Here is a 20153-nt window from a genome sequence, read left to right on the forward strand (position 1 = left end):
AGGCTTCCTAGACGATTACAACTGAATTTATGTGCTAAGAAGTATTTTGTTTTGGCATTCTCTTGAGCCTTCCTCTGTTATAGAAGCTGAACAATCAAACTTAGCACAATTGAAAACCCATTTTTAGAAGGAAAATGCATTAAAAGGGCAGACACTATAGCATTATATCCAAAGGGTTAGAAAGTAAAGGTCAAGGGATGAACGAAAACTGTGACATAATCATAAAGATATAAGCGAGGAAGTAGAGAGAAAGAAAGGCATTCGAGACAGCTTCATTTCTCTTAAGAGAGGTCTGGCGACCATCAAAATCTAAGAAGGAATTCATTACACGCATTTATAAATGGAGAAGCTAAGGATATAGAAAAATGTGACTCGGGCAGAAATAAATCCCAAAAGCAGTGAGAAAGCAGTGGCGTGAGACACTAGAGAGGAAATCCTGGGTCTTACTGAGTGCAAGATCTACAGACAGATAGACATGAAAGCAGAACAGGAAAAAAAAAACAATGGACGGCCCTAAAACACAGGGACAGTTGCCTTGAGAGGAGGACAAAGAATAAGGAGAGATGGAGATAACACAGGGATGGCTAGGAAAGCAGGAATAAAAAAATGAGCAGCATAGCACATGCAGAAAACTATAGTAGGGAGAAAGGTTAGTGGGATATAGGTTAAACTGGCATAAGGTTAAAAACACCAGCTTCTTAACGGCAAAACAAATTTTGTGGTTTCATATGTAGCTTGCATCCGGAAATGCTACAAGTATAGGAAATATATGCATATTAATCATGTCACATAAAGACAATGGCAAAAACCAAATACCGGAGTGAAAACCACCCTCTTTTGACTGGACCATAACAGAACAAAAACCTAAGGGGGGGCCACGCATGCAAGTACGGATTATTAGGTAAATGTTCCCTTAATTAATCCTATAAGTAAAAGTAATTAGAAAAACCATTATACAGATGTAGTTTAACTGTAATGGCAGGAAACCAAATCATATTACAAAAGGATGTACCGCAATAGTAACAAAAGGGTTTCAGAGCAAAGCTGTAAAAAGACAGAATCTGAAATGTAAGGGTTTTTGTAACAGAGAGGAAATAGAGAGAGAAAGGAAGCTAAGCGAGCCATGTGTGGTCACACAGAAAAGTCAAGGTTAAAAACGCAGAACCACATTGTGGGTTACGATAAGATCTACCAGTCTGTGTTTTGCAGCATAAAAAAACTATAGAGGGAAAACGAAACCCGTAACTGGGGGAAGGGAAGAAGAAAAGATAATACAGCAGGCAAATGTGATGAGTCTTGTTTATTTCAGCGTAAAGGGACTTATATTGAGAAAAAATGAAATAGAGTAGTAAGTCAGAAAAGGACAACGCCCACAAGCAGAGCAGCTGAGAAATGGGGGGCAACGGCCTAATAGTATGGCGCAGGGAAAGAAAGAGTACTGCGCATTTGTAATTTTATAAGCCAGAGAAAATTCAGTAAAAAAAAAAATCTGACAAGTTCTCGTTGAGAGGAAGCAGGTGTTTCCAAAATACAGAGATGAGAAATAGAGAAATAGTCTCTCTGAGGAACGGGCAGAATAAGGAGAATTAAATAAAAACATAAAACAAACGGAGTTAAGGAACACATAAGAAGGGGCAAGGGGAAGTGGACATGTCCGTGTTCTGCGAGGTGTCCGCAGAGCGGAACAGAAGTTGAAAAGAGGAAATAAAAATAACTACGCAGTTGTTAAAAGAACTAGGAAATGTGCATAACAGCTGACAAGATACTAAAGAATTCCAAGGTTTCATTCACAGAGACAGTGCGGGACAATTTCTTACAAGGTAGAAGCAGAATCGGAGGTTTAAGTGCAGCGCTGAGAAAAAGAGCGCAGGTCTTTTTAGAGGGAAATCACAGCAGTGTATAGGCAGGAAAAGGGGGCTGTCAGTAGTTAAGTGCAGAAAAGACACAGACCGGAATGATTTCAGAGAACTGCAGTGAGAAAGAACAGAGATCAGAGTAAGTACAAAGATAGCCAGAATAGGCAAGTGAGACGAAAAGGAGGAGGGCAATAAAAACAGGGCAATTGGGGAGGGCAAGCAGGACAGAGAGATATCCTAATTGAGAGCGCAGGACATACGGGAGGGCAGATGGAGTGTACTGTCCGAGAACTGCAATGAGCAGTGAATGAGGGCTCGGACAGAGGTAGGAAAGGGAGAAGGATGGAGAGGAGGGGAATAGGAATAGGAAGAAGCAGAAAAACGTCCAAAATCAAAGGATCATTAGGCAAGAAATGCCAGCATAAAGACTGATCCAAAGAATTGAGCGTGAAAAATACTCACAGCATAAACACGATCGCAGTCTCCTGGCCGCGTAATTATGCGCCAATCATACACCAAACGTTCACCTGCACATACCTCACAAATCAAAAGGATGGACAGAAGAGAGGGGCAGAAAAAGAACAGAGAAGAAAATGGAAAGACAGGAAATAAATTTTTGAACACATAGATTTATCCCCTCTGTGTGCAAAAATTAGCGTGTAAAAATACAGCGTTCGAGGGTCACCATATGTAAATAATTTAGGGGGGTCTAGAACCCCTCAAGAAGGCTAAAGTGACCTTAATCTGACTCCATCTCTAAATAGCACTAGTACTGGGGTAATCAGAGGGTTGTGAAGTTCTAAGAGAAATTGCCACTAAGAGAATTGTTAGGTGTAAGGAAAAAGATACCAGCCTTATGACAAACTGGATTTAGATTACAAGTTATACAATGCAGTGAAAGATAGCCTGAAGCAGCAAAAGCATTTGTACTTACAGCCTTTCATCATTAAGTTAAGCCCACAAATCATCATTTGGAATGAAGAGTTTATTTGCACATCAGACTTTAATCAGGTACATTCATCAGACAGATTCTGGGTTCAATTGGACAGAGCCCTGCCCTCCTTCAAATGCGTTGGGGATATGTTCCAACTCTCTGTCTAAATCTCACCCCTTTTATAGTAGTTTGTCTGAATAGGAGTCTATGGCAGGACACTTTTTGCTTAATATTGCACAACCTCTGTGGTGTCCATCTGTGCTTCCGTTTTTGTAGACAACTTGTTCCCTAATACTAAAATTATCTGTTCTAGCTCTTGCAAAATATTGTGCAACTTCCTCTTTTGTCAACATGTGGTTTTTTTTTTTTTCTTCTGCCAGAACATCTTGTTTTTAGCATATCAGTTTCACTTCCTCTTTTTCTATCATCTTATGATATGTGTGCCATAATATGGAAAATAAGCCCCATTTTAAGAACAACATTTTATCCCTCTTACCCATTATTCGTTCATTATAGGTGCCATATTCAATTAGAAAGTTATACCTGGTTGTGTTAAGACTCATTGTTCAGACCTGCTTTTTGCAGATTCTTAACTTGCAGGAAAAGCAAGTCCTTGCTCAGCCAGTCATAGATTTTTAAACCTAGCTGGTATTTTTACAGCCTGAGTCCTAAATCTGGCCTTCCACCCTTCCGGTGGGCATCCAGTGAGGGCTTCTTGCTGTAGTATAATTATACAGTAGTAGTAGTAAATACAAATCAACATATGCATCCAGCTTCTCCTATATAAGCACACAATTGTGGAATGCACTACCAAAAGCTGTAAAAACAATGCACGACCACCTAAACTTCCGGAAATCACTAATAACCAACCTGTTCAAAAAGGCTTACTTTATCGACCCAACTTAAATGCCTAAACCTTGCAACACAACAAAACCAAAGCTCGTAACCGATTCTGCATAAATCTTCTCTTCACAACTCCCCCCTACCCCCTTCATCTCTCACATCCCTGAGATTAATTTTTTACCCCCTGATCTCTCTAAAAAATATCCCTGGTGTCTACTTGCACCCCCTCCACACCCCTCATTCCCAAACAAATATATTTGGTGTCCTCTGCATATCCAGCCCCTCCTTGTTGCCCCCCACTGGCCTCCCATCAGTGGTGCCCACTTGCTCCTGCCTCCACACAGCCATCCTGGAAAATGGCAGCACCTGATCCCAAGTGATGCATCCTGGGGCATACCACATGGGATCATTCTCCCAAATAAGGGATACATCTCAAGATGCACTATGCAGTGTCAGGTGGCATTATTTTTCAAGATAGAGACACAGAGGCAGGAGCGAGTGGACATCATTCCTTCCTCTTGAAGTTATGCAAGGGGATGGGATCTGGGGGAACAAGGGAGTCATGTGGGTGAGGGGGTCACTACACATCAGGAATATTTGTTTGGGGGGTCATGGGATGGGGGGGTTTGTTAGACAGAAGGGAAATTTTGGGGATAGAACGGGGAGTCATGGATCATCTTGTAGGGGAGGAGGTTTAGGGTCCTGAAATTTTGGTGGGGGATGAAGGTATCAGGATGATAAAAAATGGGGGGGGGGGGTGCTGGGTGCCAAGATTTTAGGATATTGAATCAGGAAAGGCGCCCCTAAAGTACCAGTTTTTGGAGGTCAATCAGCTTGAAGTGGATCTTATTTTCTCTAAAATTGTTGTAATGAACTCTTATAGTCTATGTATAAGGGGACCAATACAGCAACTGTAGCTTTTATTTTTAGAGTGGGGGGGGGGGGGGGGGGAAGAAAGCAAACATGAGGCCAGGACAAACCCTGTAACAGGGCCTCAGGGTGTTGCTGTCTTGCCTTCCAAGGTATCTTGTCATCTTAGCATGATAAGGATGGTTATATCCCTCACTAACTCAGCCTCTGAGTCCTGTCTCGTCTCTTCTCTTAGCAGGATAAGGCTGGCTAAATCTTATGCCAGAGTCAATCTGTTACTAAACCTGCCATCTTGATTTCTTCCCAAATATCCAGATGTGGCAACATCACTGATATCAAAGCGGGCTCCATCACAACACTCTATTGTAAAGGGATGGAAGGTCGTTATGTCAGCGTGGTCTTATCAAATCGCAAACAGTATTTGTCGCTTTGTGAGGTGAAGGTGTTCCCTCTCCAACATCCTCAAGATTCATGTAAGTAGCTGGATCATCCTCTGTTCTCTTACAGTGTCCAGACCCCCAACTCTCAGTCTGAGCTGAGGGTGTCAGGTAGAGATATAACATGGGAAATCCACAGCAGATGTTCTGCTTCTCATTCTTCTCTAGGAATTCTTCAGACTGATATTCAAAAGTATTTATTCATGAGCAGGAGAAGTGACCACAGCCTACGGCACATATGAATTTGACATGGGATATGCAGCATGGCCAAATGTATCCGTCAGGAAAAGGGATGTGGTTTGGCATAAGGCAAGAGGAGGGAAAATAGCTATGAGTTTGGTGATAAAATTTAGTCACTCAATATTTCACTTAAATATCCAAGTACCAAAGAGTAGACATCAGATCTAACATCTGGACATAAATGCATCTGTTCAAGTTACACATGTATTTTCAAAGATGATAGTTATGGGTAATGCATCTGAAAATACTTATAATTTCCTACAGCCAGTTATACATCCAGAGGTCAACATAGTGACCATTAATAAATTCATTCTTAGATTATTAACTCAACTTTCCTAATGAAGCTTAATGTGATCGACAGTATTTATAGAATGTAGGTACAATAAGTTCCTTCCCCAATGAGCTTACAGTCTTAGGGCCCTGTTTACTAAGCCGTGTTATAAGTGTGTTAGCATCTTTAATGTGCATTAATCATGTACACACGTTAACCGTGTATGTGCCTACCATATCCCAATAGACGTCTACACAGTTAGAGCGCATGCTAATTAGAAAACAGGGCCCTAAGTGAGTACACGGGGCAATCTCTTGTTCTTTGACAGTTCTGCGCTCTCTCTCTCGATTGTCTCACATGGGGTGTCGTAATGCACTCTTTCCTTGTCCAGTATAACCAGATAGAGGAGCAGTAATCCCAAGCCCTGTGCTTTCTTAATTTCCAACTATTTATTACATATAAGCAAACAAACGGCTTACTGTAGATACCAGAAGCCCAGAGTGATGCATTAAATCTGGTTCAACACAAGGATGAAAAGATTTTCTCCAGGTCTTTCAGTTGTATAGTTCAGAACTGAGGGGTCCTTTTACAAAAGGCGCGCTAAAAATGGCTTACGGTAGTGTAGCATGCCTATAAAAAAAGGCCTTTTAACGTTTTTGTCAAAAATGGACGTGCAGCAAAATGAAAATTGCCGCGCGTCCATTTTGGGTCTGAGACCTTTTTTTTAATTACTTTTTTTATTGCATTTGAATTTACAAACTAATACAGTTTGTCCGGAAATACAGAGAAATTAAACATAAGAGGAAAATAAATTTACAACTAGTAGTATAATTAACTCTTCCTTAGACCACTAAAAATAGACGTAGGGAGTGGTTTAAACACAAGTGAGGAGAATTAATAAAAAAAGTAAAAAAGAAAGAATAATGTCCAAATTAACCTGAATCTTATCTCGTTCCTATTAATTTATAGCTGTTTATGATGTTACCAACGGGCGGTTAGATAGACTTTTCATGTCCAGGAAAACCCGTAACTGATTTGGTTAAAAAAAAACCCATATTTGATCCCCAAATAACGGATCAAACATTTACAGGGGTAAACCAAAGTCTTGTTTCCTCTCTAAGCGCCAAAAACTGTTTTCTTCTTTCTTGTGTTGGTTTTAGTCACGTCCGGGTATATCCAAATTCTTTGTCCGCAAAATAGAGATGTGGAATATTTAAAATACAACTTCATAACCATATTCAAATCTTGCTCAAAGACGAAAGACGCAATCAATGTTCCTCTAGTTAGTATTTCTGTCATTGAATCTTCAAGTAGAGCGGTTAAATTTTGAAGCCCAAGTTCAGTTTTTTGTATTTGTGATGAAGTCGCAAGATTAGTCGCATCGGCGTTTTCTCCTTGTTTTGCAGTAATAGAAGGGAGATAATATATTTTATTGCATGGAGGAATATCAGTTGAGGAAAATTTTAATATCTCTTGTAAATACTTTTTGAAGAAATCGTGAGATGTCATTACTGATGATTTAGGAAAATTTAACAATCTAAGTGTTAAGTGCCGATTGTTATTCTTTATTTGTTCTATTTTGCAATGTATAAATAATTTGTCTTTCACTAAGACGTCTACTGTAGATTTTACTTTATTAACTTCTTCTTGTGCCTTAGTAGATTTAGCCACTTCAACGGTTAAGTCCTGGACAGATTTCCAAATAGCCACCATCGTCACCTCCTGGGGAGATTCATACTCCTTGTTAGTTTTCTCTGCATGTTCAGGGAGAGAGCCGCCGAGTAGGTCTGCGGTATGAACCTCTTCGGTTCCCGTCTGTCCCAGCAACTCAACTCTGGACCTTGCAGGGCACGGAGGAGGATTCAGCTCCGGCGGCGATAGGGTAGTATCCGGTCCCAAGAATGATGACGCTGCTCCGTTGACAGTCAGTACGGGGCTCGCCAAACCAGTGTCTAATGAAGAGCTCCGCATGTAGCGGCCAAGTGTCTGCTGAATAGGAGATGATACCAGGGTCATCGGTGGTTGAGCCTTCGTCGCTCCTTTCCTTTTGGAATGAGGCATTCTAAGAGGTAACGGATTCAAGAATATTCAGCATATCACCGAACCGCTACCGCAACAGGTTAGGACGCCATCTTGCCACTCCCCCTGGGTCTGAGACCTTAACTGCCAGCCATTGACCTAGCGGTACATAAGTACATAAGTAGTGCCATACTGGGAAAGACCAAAGGTCCATCTAGCCCAGCATCCTGTCACCGACAGTGGCCAATCCAGGTCAAGGGCACCTGGCACGCTCCCCAAACGTAAAAACATTCCAGACAAGTTATACCTAAAAATGCGGAATTTTTCCAAGTCCATTTAATAGCGGTCTATGGACTTGTCCTTTAGGAATCTATCTAACCCCTTTTTAAACTCCGTCAAGCTAACCGCCCGTACCACGTTCTCCGGCAACGAATTCCAGAGTCTAATTACACGTTGGGTGAAGAAAAATTTTCTCCGATTCATTTTAAATTTACCACACTGTAGCTTCAACTCATGCCCTCTAGTCCTAGTATTTTTGGATAGCGTGAACAGTCGCTTCACATCCACCCGATCCATTCCACTCATTATTTTATACACTTCTATCATATCTCCCCTCAGCCGTCTCTTCTCCAAGCTGAAAAGCCCTAGCCTTCTCAGCCTCTCTTCATAGGAAAGTCGTCCCATCCCCACTATCATTTTCGTCGCCCTTCGCTGTACCTTTTCCAATTCTACTATATCTTTTTTGAGATACGGAGACCAGTACTGAACACAATACTCCAGGTGCGGTCGCACCATGGAGCGATACAACGGCATTATAACATCCGCACACCTGGACTCCATACCCTTCCTAATAACACCCAACATTCTATTCGCTTTCCTAGCCGCAGCAGCACACTGAGCAGAAGGTTTCAGCGTATCATCGACGACGACACCCAGATCCCTTTCTTGATCCGTAACTCCTAACGCGGAACCTTGCAAGACGTAGCTATAATTCGGGTTCCTCTTACCCACATGCATCACTTTGCACTTGTCAACATTGAACTTCATCTGCCACTTGCACGCCCATTCTCCCAGTCTCGCAAGGTCCTCCTGTAATCGTTCACATTCCTCCTGCGACTTGACGACCCTGAATAATTTTGTGTCATCGGCGAATTTAATTACCTCACTAGTTATTCCCATCTCTAGGTCATTTATAAATACATTAAAAAGCAACGGACCCAGCACAGACCCCTGTGGGACCCCACTAACTACCCTCCTCCACTGAGAATACTGGCCACGCAATCCTACTCTCTGCTTCCTATCTTTCAACCAGTTCTTAATCCATAATAATACCCTACCTCCGATTCCATGACTCTGCAATTTCTTCAGGAGTCTTTCGTGCGGCACTTTGTCAAACGCCTTCTGAAAATCCAGATATACAATGTCAACCGGCTCCCCATTGTCCACATGTTTGCTTACCCCCTCAAAAAAATGCATTAGATTGGTGAGGCAAGACTTCCCTTCACTAAATCCGTGCTGACTTTGTCTCATCAGTCCATGTTTTTGTATATGCTCTGCAATTTTATTCTTAATAATAGCCTCCACCATCTTGCCCGGCACCGACGTCAGACTCACCGGTCTATAATTTCCCGGATCTCCTCTGGAACCCTTCTTAAAAATCGGAGTAACATTGGCTACCCTCCAGTCTTCCGGTACTACACTCGATTTTAGGGACAGATTGCATATTTCTAACAGTAGCTCCGCAAGTTCATTTTTTAGTTCTATTAATACTCTGGGATGAATACCATCAGGTCCCGGTGATTTACTACTCTTCAGCTTGCTGAACTGACCCATTACATCCTCCAAGGTTACAGAGAATTTGTTTAGTTTCTCCGACTCCCCCGCTTCAAATATTCTTTCCGGCACCGGTGTCCCCCCCAAATCCTCCTCGGTGAAGACCGAAGCAAAGAATTCATTTAATTTCTCCGCTACGGCTTTGTCCTCCTTGATCGCCCCTTTAACACCATTTTCGTCCAGCGGCCCAACCGACTCTTTGGCCGGTTTCCTGCTTTTAATGTATCTAAAAAAATTTTTACTATGTATTTTTGCTTCCAACGCTAATTTCTTCTCAAAGTCCTTTTTTGCCCTCCTTATCTCCGCTTTGCATTTGGCTTGGCATTCCTTATGATCTATCCTGTTACTTTCAGTTGGTTCTCTTCTCCACTTTCTGAAGGATTGTTTTTTGGCTCTAATGATTTCCTTTATCTTACTGTTTAGCCACGCCGGCTGACGTTTAGTCTTTTTTCCCTTTTTTCTAATACGTGGAATATATTTGTCCTTAACCTCCAGGATGGTGTTTTTAAACAGCATCCACGCCTGATGCAAGTTTTTTACTCTGCGAGCTGCTCCTTTCAGTCTTTTTTTCACCATTTTTCTCATTTTGTCGTAATCACCTTTTCTATAGTTAAACGCTAGCGTACTTGATTTCCTAGTTTCACTTCCTTCAATGCCAATATCAAAACCGATCATATTATGATCACTGTTATCAAGCGGCCCTCGTATCGTTACCCCCTGCACTAGATCATGAGCACCACTAAGGACTAAGTCTAGTATTTTTCCTTCTCTTGTCGGCTCCTGAACTAGCTGTTCCATGAAGCTGTCCTTGATTTCATCAAGAAATCTTATGTCCCTTGCGTGTACAGATGTTACATTAACCCAGTCTATATGCGGGTAATTGAAATCCCCCATTATTATTGTGTTGCCCAGTTTGTTTGCGTCCCTGATTTCCTTTAACATTTCCGCATCCGTCTGTTCGTCCTGGCCAGGTGGACGGTAGTACACTCCTATCACTATCCTTTTCCCCTTTGCACATGGAATTTCAATCCACAGTGATTCCAAGGAGTGTTTTGTTTCCTGCAGAATTTTCAATCTATTTGATTCAAGGCTCTCGTTAATATACAATGCTACCCCTCCACCAATCCGATTCACCCTATCACTACGATATAATTTGTACCCCGGTATGACAGTGTCCCACTGGTTATCCTCCTTCCACCAGGTCTCAGAGATGCCTATTATATCTAATTTTTCATTTAGTGCAATATATTCCAACTCCCCCATCTTATTTCTTAGGCTCCTGGCATTCGCATATAGACATTTCAAACTATGTTTGTTGTTCCTAAGTACATCATGCTTAGTACTTGACAGTATTAATTGGCAATCTTTTGTCTGATTTTTATTGTTATTTAAAGATACCCGATCTACTACAATCTCTTTTGCAACCTCACTATCAGGATACTCTATCTTCCCTGTTATGGTGATATCTTTGAAAGATACCTTGTCCCGAACCATGCTCTTTTGAGCGACTGTCGGCCTTCCCCCCAGGCAGGCCAAATGCCACTTGGCGCGTGTCCGTTATGCATGCCCGAAAATAACAAATTATTTTTCAGATGCGCGTAGTTGGGCAGTAACGTTGGGCACGCATAGACGCTTACGCGGTTTCGTAAGAGGACCCCTGAGTGCTTAGATGGCTGCCCGAAACCTCCGCTCACAGGACAAATCCCTCCTCTCAGTACCCTTCTCCACCACTGCCAAGTCCAGGCTCCGCTCATTCTGCCTCACCTCACCCTATGCTTGGAATAAACTTCCTGAGCCCATACGCCAAGCCCCCTCCCTGCCCATCTTCAAATCCTTACTCAAAGCCCACCTCTTCAATGTCGCTTTTCGCACCTAACCATTATACCCCTATTCAAGAAATCTAGACTGCCCCAAATTGATTGATTGCACATTTTTTGTCCTTTAGATTGTAAGCTCCTTTGAGCAGGGACTATCCTTCTTTGTGAAATTGTACAGCGCTGCGTAACCCTAGTAGCGCTTTAGAAATGTTAAGTAGTAGTAGTAGAGTAAACAGAGGGAAGGAAAGCAGTGGAACGGTTTGTTTGTTATGCCCAAGATGGAGATTTCAGCCTTACAGTGAGGGGTAGTAGGGTGAGTTCTCTAAAGAAAACCTAATAGAATCGAAGATTAGACCTTAGAATTGGGTAAAAACCTTGGAAGTTCTCAAGGAGACTGGTGGGAATGGGTCACGTGCAAAATTCAATCTATAAGAACAAATTTCCATGACCCCTGCAGGAAGCTCCTTGCTTTAGAGCAAAATAAAGCACAGAAACACAATGTAAATATGCAAAAATCACTAAAAACCAACTTGTTCAAACCCTGAAAGAGAAAACAAATGAAAATTTTAAATAACTGAATGTGTGTTGCAAGAATAAGAACCTTCATCCTCAGCAAATCCAAGAATGTAAGAATCAGCAAGGAAAATGAATGCAAGAAAAACATCTTAGTGCAGTTAACATGTTTCTGTCTCTACTCCTGGGGAAACTGCAAAAATTAATATAGCTAGGGAATTTTGAACACAGTTTTGAAAATTCAGTAAAAATTCAGCATTTTTTAATGTAAAATTCCCTGCCTCAGGTGTCTCTTTCTAACCCACTCTTTCTCAGACCCATCTCAGCACACATATCCCGAAGTTCTCCATTTGCTCAACCGTAGCTATTTCTCACACCGTTACATCGCAAACCCTAATAGAACTATCTCTGTTATCTTCATCAACCCTCTAGCTCACCCCCTCTCAAATCCCCCCTCCTTTCCCACCCACCCTCCCTGGCACATACATAGCAAAAAATCCAGAACCTTCCCATTCAATTTTTTTTAACTAACATCATCAATTTAAGAATGGTCTATGGACTTTTCCTTTAGGAAGCAGTCCAGGCCTTTTTAAAACCATGCTAAGCTAACTGCCTAAGCTAATATGATTAATCTTACAGCAGCACATTGTATTATCTCCACAAACAGGAGGGCAATCCCATAAACAAGTTATTGCAGTAGTCCGACCTTGTCAAAACCAGATTGTGCAATACCACCCGAAAATCTGAGGGAGGGTGGAATCACCCCCCATACCTTCTGCTAAATCCTGCTGTGGTGCTCCCCCAGTTCTTTCTGCATATACTTTGAGCTCGGAATGTTCCCCCGCCCTCCCCCCTCCCCAAAGCATACACCTCCTATCCCCCATATACCCATACAGTCCAACAGCCAGAAGGCACACATCCATCCCATTCTTGTCCCTATCCAGACAGAGCCCAACCCCCCAAAAGCACACCCATTCCTGTTCCTTACTCTCTACCTACCCACAGCAATCCCCCAGGTGCATACTTGTCTAATTTTCCCCTCCTCTCCTAGAACTTATCCTGTCTTCTCCTAACCCACATGACATAGCCCCCTCTCCTGTGGGCAGGGCTGGTGTTAAGGGGAAGGGCAAAGAGGGCAGCTGCCCTGGGCCTCACTGTTCCAGGGGTCCCCACAGTCCAGGCATCTCTTCCCCTTCTCCCCACCACAGTCTGTCTCCTCCTCCTTTCTTTAAAAATCACTTTTCCTGGGGGATCCAAGATGGCATTTGAACGGACGTGCTCTCTAGTGTCTCCTGATCGCTAATTTGGTTCCTTAAACGTGGTGCTTTCCCTAAGCTGGTTATGGGGAAAAAGGAAAGCAAAAATCAATGTGCTCACCTCCACGAGCCATTCCGAGTCCTCCACCATGAGACAGGCAACTCTAGACGAGATGGTGACCCGAGCGCCGGGGCCTCAACGAATGCTACGGTAAACCTGGAAAAACAATGGGAACATAGCATTGAGGGAGTTAAATTAAGTCCTCTCCCGATTACAGCCCCCCCCCCGAGACCCAGAGAAGAGATAGCTTCGGTGGAGCAGCAGTTTTGTGCACCCGATAGTGGAGGACTCCCAGCTGCTGCAGGAGGAGGCCCCGTAGCAACTTCTTCACCTATGGGAACAGCGCAAGGACAGGATGTACATTCCCTTTCCTCTCAGGCACAGGAGAATCTCTCTGGAGTTCTCGGTGGACAAAGACCAGCTGTAGTAACCCTTGATATTTTATGGGACGCAATACAGGGTCTGAATGCTACTCTTCAGCAGATGTGGCTGAAATCAAGCAAACTCAGGAAACTTTCTCTGCCCAGCTCGAGACTCACGCAACTAAAATAACACCCTCATCCTCCCCGTCCCATCTGCCCGCAACCTCGGAGTCATCTTCGACTCCTCCCTCTCCTTCTCTGCGCATATCCAACAGACTGCCAAGACCTGTCGCTTCTTCCTCTTCAACATCAGCAAAATTCGCCCTTTCCTCTCCGAGCATACCACCAGAACTCTCGTCCATGCTCTCATTACCTCTCGCCTTGATTACTGCAACTTACTCCTCACCGGCCTCCCACTCGGCCATCTATCCCCCCTTCAATCAGTTCAGAACGCTGCTGCAAGTCTTATATTCCGCCAAAACCGATATACTCATATCACCCCTCTCCTTAAATCACTTCATTGGCTTCCGATCAGATATCGCATACAATTCAAGCTCCTCCTCCTTACCTTCAAATCCACTCAGTCTGCGGCTCCTCACTACCTCTCCACCTCATCTCCCCCTATGTTCCCGCCCGCAACCTCCGCTCACAGGACAAAGCCCTTCTCTCAGTACCCTTCTCCACCACTGCCAACTCCAGGCTCCGCTCATTCTGCCTTGCCTCACCCTATGCCTGGAACAATCTTCCTTTACCCATACGCCATGCCCCCTCCCTACCCATCTTCAAATCTCTGCTTAAAACTCACCTCTTCAATGCTGCCTTCGGCGCCTAACCGCTCGAGAAATATAAAATGCCCCAATCCATCCACCCTATCAGATTAACTGTTCACTCGTCTCTAGATTGTTCACTTGTCTTTAGATTGTTCTCTTGTCTTTAGATTGTAAGCTCTTTGAGCAGGGACTGTCCTTCTATGTTGAATTGTACAGCGCTGCGTAACCCTAGTAGCGCTTTAGAAATGTTTGTTAGTAGTAGTAAAATAGAGGTACTTGAAAATGATATACAAACTTTCAAAAACTTTTCTTCCTCTGTGTCTAAGGTTAAAAATATTCAAACCCGGAAGATTGAATACCTTGAAAATCAGATAAGGAGAAACAACTTAAGACTTTTAAATTTTCCCAAATCTCCATTGATACCTCCGTTAGAAATGTTTAAAAGATATCTTAAGGATGTTTTGCATATTCCTCCGGAGAATGCTCCGCCTATTACTAGGATTCAGTATATTTCTGGTACACGAAATGTAGAAAATTCTGTTTTACCAAATTTAAATTTAACTGAATTCCTTGAGACGTCACTGGAGGTTATAACAGAAAGGACCACTATGATAGTGACGTTTGCGCTTGAACTGGATCGTAACAATATACGTAAACTGTTTTTCAGTCACATCAAAGATAATTTCTAGGAGCAAGAATTCAAATGTTTCCGGACCTATCGAAGGATACACAAAAGAGAAGGAAGGAATTTTTACAATTCAAATCAAGATTGCTTAATATAGGTGGAACCTTTCTTCTCATGTATCCCTGTAGATGTGTTGTCTCGTTAAATTCCTTGAATTTTATGTCCTTTGAGCCTAGTAAATTATTAGAACTTATCTTGACTAAGGAGTAGAATAAGACTTTTTTGTTGTGATATACTATGTATTGGCTGCTTCTTTTGAGGTAACCCTTCCGTTTCTTTTTTCTTTATTCTTTCTTTAAATTTATTTGAAGTTAATTTACTTAGAGCTTGGATCTAATTGTGGACAAAAATTAATATGTTTTTTCTCATGATAGGTTTAGTTTTGATATTTCTGAATTCCTCTATGTTTATGTTACTACATGAATGTAATTTAAAATTCATAAATAAAAAATTTAAAAAATAATAATAAAAAATAAAAAAATAATAAAAAATCACTTTTCCTTCTCAGAGAGGCCTCAGTGTATCTATCCTCACAAGCTGCATGCAACTGCCCAGATGCTTTTTCTCTACCGTGATCTGCCCCTCTCTGATGCAACTTCTATTTCCGCCTGGGTAGATGACGGCAGAGGGAAAGTTTCAGGGCCCATCTGAGAAGGGAAATAAATTTTAAAGAAGACCAGGAGGGTGAGGAGAAGAAGGCAGACAGACCATGGTGAGAAGAAGGGAAAGAGATGCCCAGGACCGTGTGGTAGTAGCAATAGCAGGTTTGGAGATCTGGGAGGGAGGAGACAGGATCGGGGGACCCATCCTTAATTTCTGCCCTGGGCCCAACATGTCAAAAACTGACCCTGCCTATGGGACACACAATTTCAAATATTTTTGTTTTACCCCAGAGCCTAATCTGAGGAAGAGGAGTAAACTGGCTGCATGTCTGGCAAACGGACTCCTCCTCCAGCACTCCAGGTGGACTGAAGTATTTGAACTGTGTAGCATAACTTAGAGCCATGTGGTTCAAATACTTCAGCCATCCTCAAATGCTGAAAGACGAAAAGGAGAAGGAGGAGGAGGAAAGGAGGGGGGAGGGGGGAAGAGGAGGAGGACGGGAGGAGGAGGGGGAGGGGGAGGAGGAGGAGAGGAGGAGGAGGGGAGGAGGAGGAGGGGGAGGAGGACACAGCCTGAAATGCAGCTCAAATGCTAAAAGAGGAGGGGGAGGTGGAGGGGAAGAGGAGAGGAGAGGAAGGAGGGGAGGAGGAGGAGGGGGAGGGGGAGGAAGGGAGGAGGAGGGGAGGAGGAGGAGAGGAGGGGGAGAAGGGGGGGGGAGGGGAGGAGGAGGAGGGGGGAGGAGGAAGGGGAGGAGGGAGGAGGAGGAGGAGAGGAGGGGAAGAAGAGGAGGGGAAGGAGGGGAAGTGGAGGGGGGAAGAGGACACAGCCTGAAATGCAGCTCTAATTGCAAAAAGAGGAGGGAGAGGAGGAGAGGAGGAGGAGGGGGAGGAGGACACAGCCTGAAATGCAGCTCAAATGCTAAAAGAGGAGGGGGAGGTGGAGGGGAGGAGGAGATGAGGAGGAGGGAGGAGGAGAGGAGGAATGGGAGGAGGACACAGCCTGAAATGCAGCCGCTTTTCTCCTGGTCTGTGGTTGCAAGATTAGGCTCTGGGATACGGCAAATCTTTTTAACAGTTTGTCCTGAGCAGGGGTTCTGCAAGAGATGGAGATTTTCCGTATGGGTTAGGGGAAAAGGAGGAGAGATTTATACTAAAAACAGAATGGATATAGCCCCCTTGTCCCCTGTACAGAATCCCTCAAAAGTATATCTTCAAACTGATAAAATCCCTGAACATGAGGCATGTTTCAGCCCACAGTTATAGGCCCATTTCAAGGCCATTTAGGACTTTTCTGCCCCTATCTTATGCAATAAATTACCGTAAGACTTATAGGGCCCCTTTTACTAAGCTGCGTAGGCACCAACACGCACCAAACATATGTCAAATTGGAGTTACTGCCTGTTACCACATAGCCTTGTGGTATTTTCAATTTTATTTATTATTTATTTATTTATTATTTGTTACATTTGTATCCCACATTTTCCCACCTATTTGCAGGCTCAATGTGGCTTACATAGTCCCGGAGGAAGCTTTGAAGTCTCCGTGTGAACAAATACAAGGTGATGTTGTGATAGGATGGAGTTCACGTAGCATTGTCACATTAGGGAGTCGTACAACCAACGGAAGAGTTGAGTAATGTCCATTACGTACTTGAGTTTTGTTGTGTAGCTGAGTTTCAGGCATTAAGCTGGGTCGGTAGGGTATGCATAGGCGGTCGGTGGCCCAACTGTTTGGGGAGGCTAAAGGGGGCAGGGTTGGGGGTGGAGCTTAAATCCATAATTGTCTGATAACACACAGAAAAATAAATAAAAATAAGTCACAATTAATACCTTTTATTAAATTTAGATATTAGATATGTATCATATGTCAAAGAATAAGTGGTTGCTCAAAGCATATACTAACCACAATCGCTCAACTGCAAAACACTATGCACAACTTGTGCAAAAACACACTCAGAAACCTTACTGTACCATAAATATTACACTGGGCAGAACCTAATACACCAATATACCACCCATACGGAAAATGTAGACCGTCAACAATGTGAAACAAGGGATCATAATATCATGATACATGTAGAGCCACAGAACACCCTAATTCATGTTTAATGTGAGATAAAATGCCATAAATAAGTAAAGAAATATGAACTTTTAATGTTGAGCACCTAATTCTGAAAGTGGACATATTCCAAACACTATAATGAAAATTAAATGATCTTTTTTTCTACCTTTGTTGTCTGGTGACTTTGTTTTTCTGATCATGCTGGCCCAGTATCTGATTCTGCTGCTATCTGTCCTCTTAACTCGTTTCCAGGGCTTCCTTTCCATTTATTCTTTACTTTCGCCTTTCTTCTCATTTCTTATCCTACATCCGTAAGTAAAAGCTGGGTCCTCCGCAGACTTGACTGTTCAGTGGATCCAGCTTCTGCCTATTTTCTTCATCCATTTGCAGTTTTCTCTCTTCCTTTTCCCTCATCTCATCTCCTTCCTCACTCTTCTCTCCCCTCCATCCATGTCCAGCAACCCTCCTCCCCTCCCCTCCATCCACTCATGTCCAGAAACCCTCCTCTTCCCTGCACTCCCCTCCATCCACCATGTCTAGCAACCCTCCTCTCCCCTTCCCTCCATCTACCCATGTCCAGCAATCCTCCTCTCCCCTCCATCCACCCCTGTCCAGCAACCCTCCTCTCCCCTCCATCCACCCATGTCCAGCAACTCTCCTCTCCCCTGCACGCCCCTCCATCCACCATGTCTAGCAACCCTCCTCTCCCCTCCATCCACCCATGTTCAGCAACCCTCCTCTCCCCTCCCCTCCACCCATGTCCAGCAACCCTCCTCTCCCCTCCATCCACCCATGTCCAGCAACCCTCCTCTTTCCTTCCCTCCCCGCTATCCTCCCATGTCCAGCAACCCTCCGCTCCCCCCTGCCCTTCCCTCCCCTCCCCTCCATCCAGCAGCCCCATGTCAACCATCTCCCTTCTGCCAGCCATTTTCCTGCCTTCTTCCAGCCCCCCCAATCCCCCGCTCCCCCGCTCCCCCCTGTCGTCAATCATCTCACGTCAGCCCTCAGCTCATAGCCCTCGTTCCCTTCCTGCCCTTGCCTACCTTTAAATATTGTAATTTTTCTCGAGCAGGCAGCACCAGCATTGCAAGCAGCAGCAGGCTCCAGCCTTCCCTCGCATGGTTCTGCCCTCACGGAAACAGGAAATATGTCAGAGAGGGCAGGGCCATGCGAGGGAAGGCTGGAGCCTGCTGCTGCTTGCAATGCTGGCGCTGCCCGCTCCAGAAAAATTACAATATTTAAAGGTAGGGCAAGGGCAGGAAGGGAACGAGGGCTATCGGGCAGCTGAGGGCAGAGACGGGAGATGATTGGCGACTGGGGAGCGGGGAAGTCTGCAGCTCATGGGATGGGGGCAGCGGTTGGGCTGGGGAGGCCTCCCCAAGCCTCTTATACCGGGCGCCTATGAGGGTATACCTTTTGGAACAGGTTAGTCTTTAGTGATTTCCGGAAGTTTAGATAGTTATACGTCGTTTTCAAGGCTTTTGGTAATGCATTCCATAATTGTGTGCTTATGTAGGAGAAACTGGATGCGTAGATTGATTTGTATTTAAGACCTTTGCAGCTTGGGTAGTGAGGATTTAGAAATGTTTGTAGCTTGTTTCCACTACACGCGTCTGAAAAGTAATTTTTATTTTCTGGCGCATGTAACGGACGCACGCCAAGTGGCATTTGATGCGCGTAGGTCATTACTGCCCAGATTCTTTACCGCTAGGTCTATGGATGGCGGTAAGGTCTCAGACACAAAATGGACGCGCAGCAATTTTGATTTTGCCACGCGTCCATTTTCGACAATAAAAAAGAGGCCTTTTTACAGGCGCGCTAAAAATGGATTCACCTACACCTACTGAAAGCCATTTTCAGCCCCCTTTGTAAAAGGACCCCTAAGTTAGTACAGGATTCCCTTTATTTTAGGACATTAGTCATGACTTGCCTTATCACAGATGCTTTTTTTAGACTTACGTAATCTGGTTATGCTGCCAATTAATAAATGTTATTGATGGTTAGTCTGGATTACTTTGGAGTTGAAGGTTTAACTAAGCAGGAGAGGTTGCTGCCTGGCCAATCCACACTGAGTTGACCAGCTGCCGAAATTCAGCAGCACTTAACCAGGCAGAGGGAACGTTTCAGTGAATGTCACTGCTAACCAGCCATTCGGTCTGGGGGCAAACGTTGGGAAAAGCCAACACTTAGAGGTGATACTCAGTCCACTAACCAGCTAACTTTACTTGCTGATGTAATTAGGCATTGGTCTAAATATTGTTCGGTGTCCAGTTATCCAGTGTTAGTTTAGCCCGTTGACCCTAAGGACTGAATATTACCTCCTTATAAATGTTTTTTTTATCAGTAGATGATTAATGAATAATTGCATTGTTCACTGCCCTGAGCCCATTCTGGGCTGAGGAATGTATTAAAAGGAGTTGAATGAATGGATAGTTTCTATCTGGTTTTGTCCTTTAGATGAGTAACAGAAGATGCCTTCGCAGAGGTCCATCATCGCAGTCTGTGGACCGATCAACAGCACCATGGGCGAATCATTCAGAAAACATAATAATTAGAGTAGAAAGTCAGATTCCAAAAGTTTTGTGGTTGACATGAATAAAAGGATGCAATAAAACATCACTGAGAAATTGACACCATAAATTTTCTTCCTTGGTTCATGTGACTGTTCTTATGATATGGTTGGGGGTGGGGATGGATTAATAAACAGGTCTGGAAGTGGAACG

General features: G+C 43.7%; 1 protein-coding gene across 1 annotated transcript in view; it reads left to right on the forward strand.

Moving 5' to 3' along the window:
- The window catches only part of LOC115458583, an 80073-nt gene extending 60138 nt beyond the window's left edge, over positions 1-19935 (forward strand). Inside the window, exons 5-6 of the mRNA XM_030188462.1 lie at positions 4819-4976; positions 19888-19935. Coding sequence (XP_030044322.1) covers positions 4819-4976; positions 19888-19895 — 166 coding nt within the window. The 3' untranslated portion in view covers positions 19896-19935. The remainder of the gene's footprint in view (positions 1-4818; positions 4977-19887) is intronic.
- Positions 19936-20153: the final 218 nt, after the last annotated feature.

This window comes from Microcaecilia unicolor, unplaced genomic scaffold, assembly GCF_901765095.1.
Source record: "Microcaecilia unicolor unplaced genomic scaffold, aMicUni1.1, whole genome shotgun sequence".
Classification (NCBI taxonomy): Eukaryota; Metazoa; Chordata; class Amphibia; order Gymnophiona; family Siphonopidae; genus Microcaecilia; species Microcaecilia unicolor.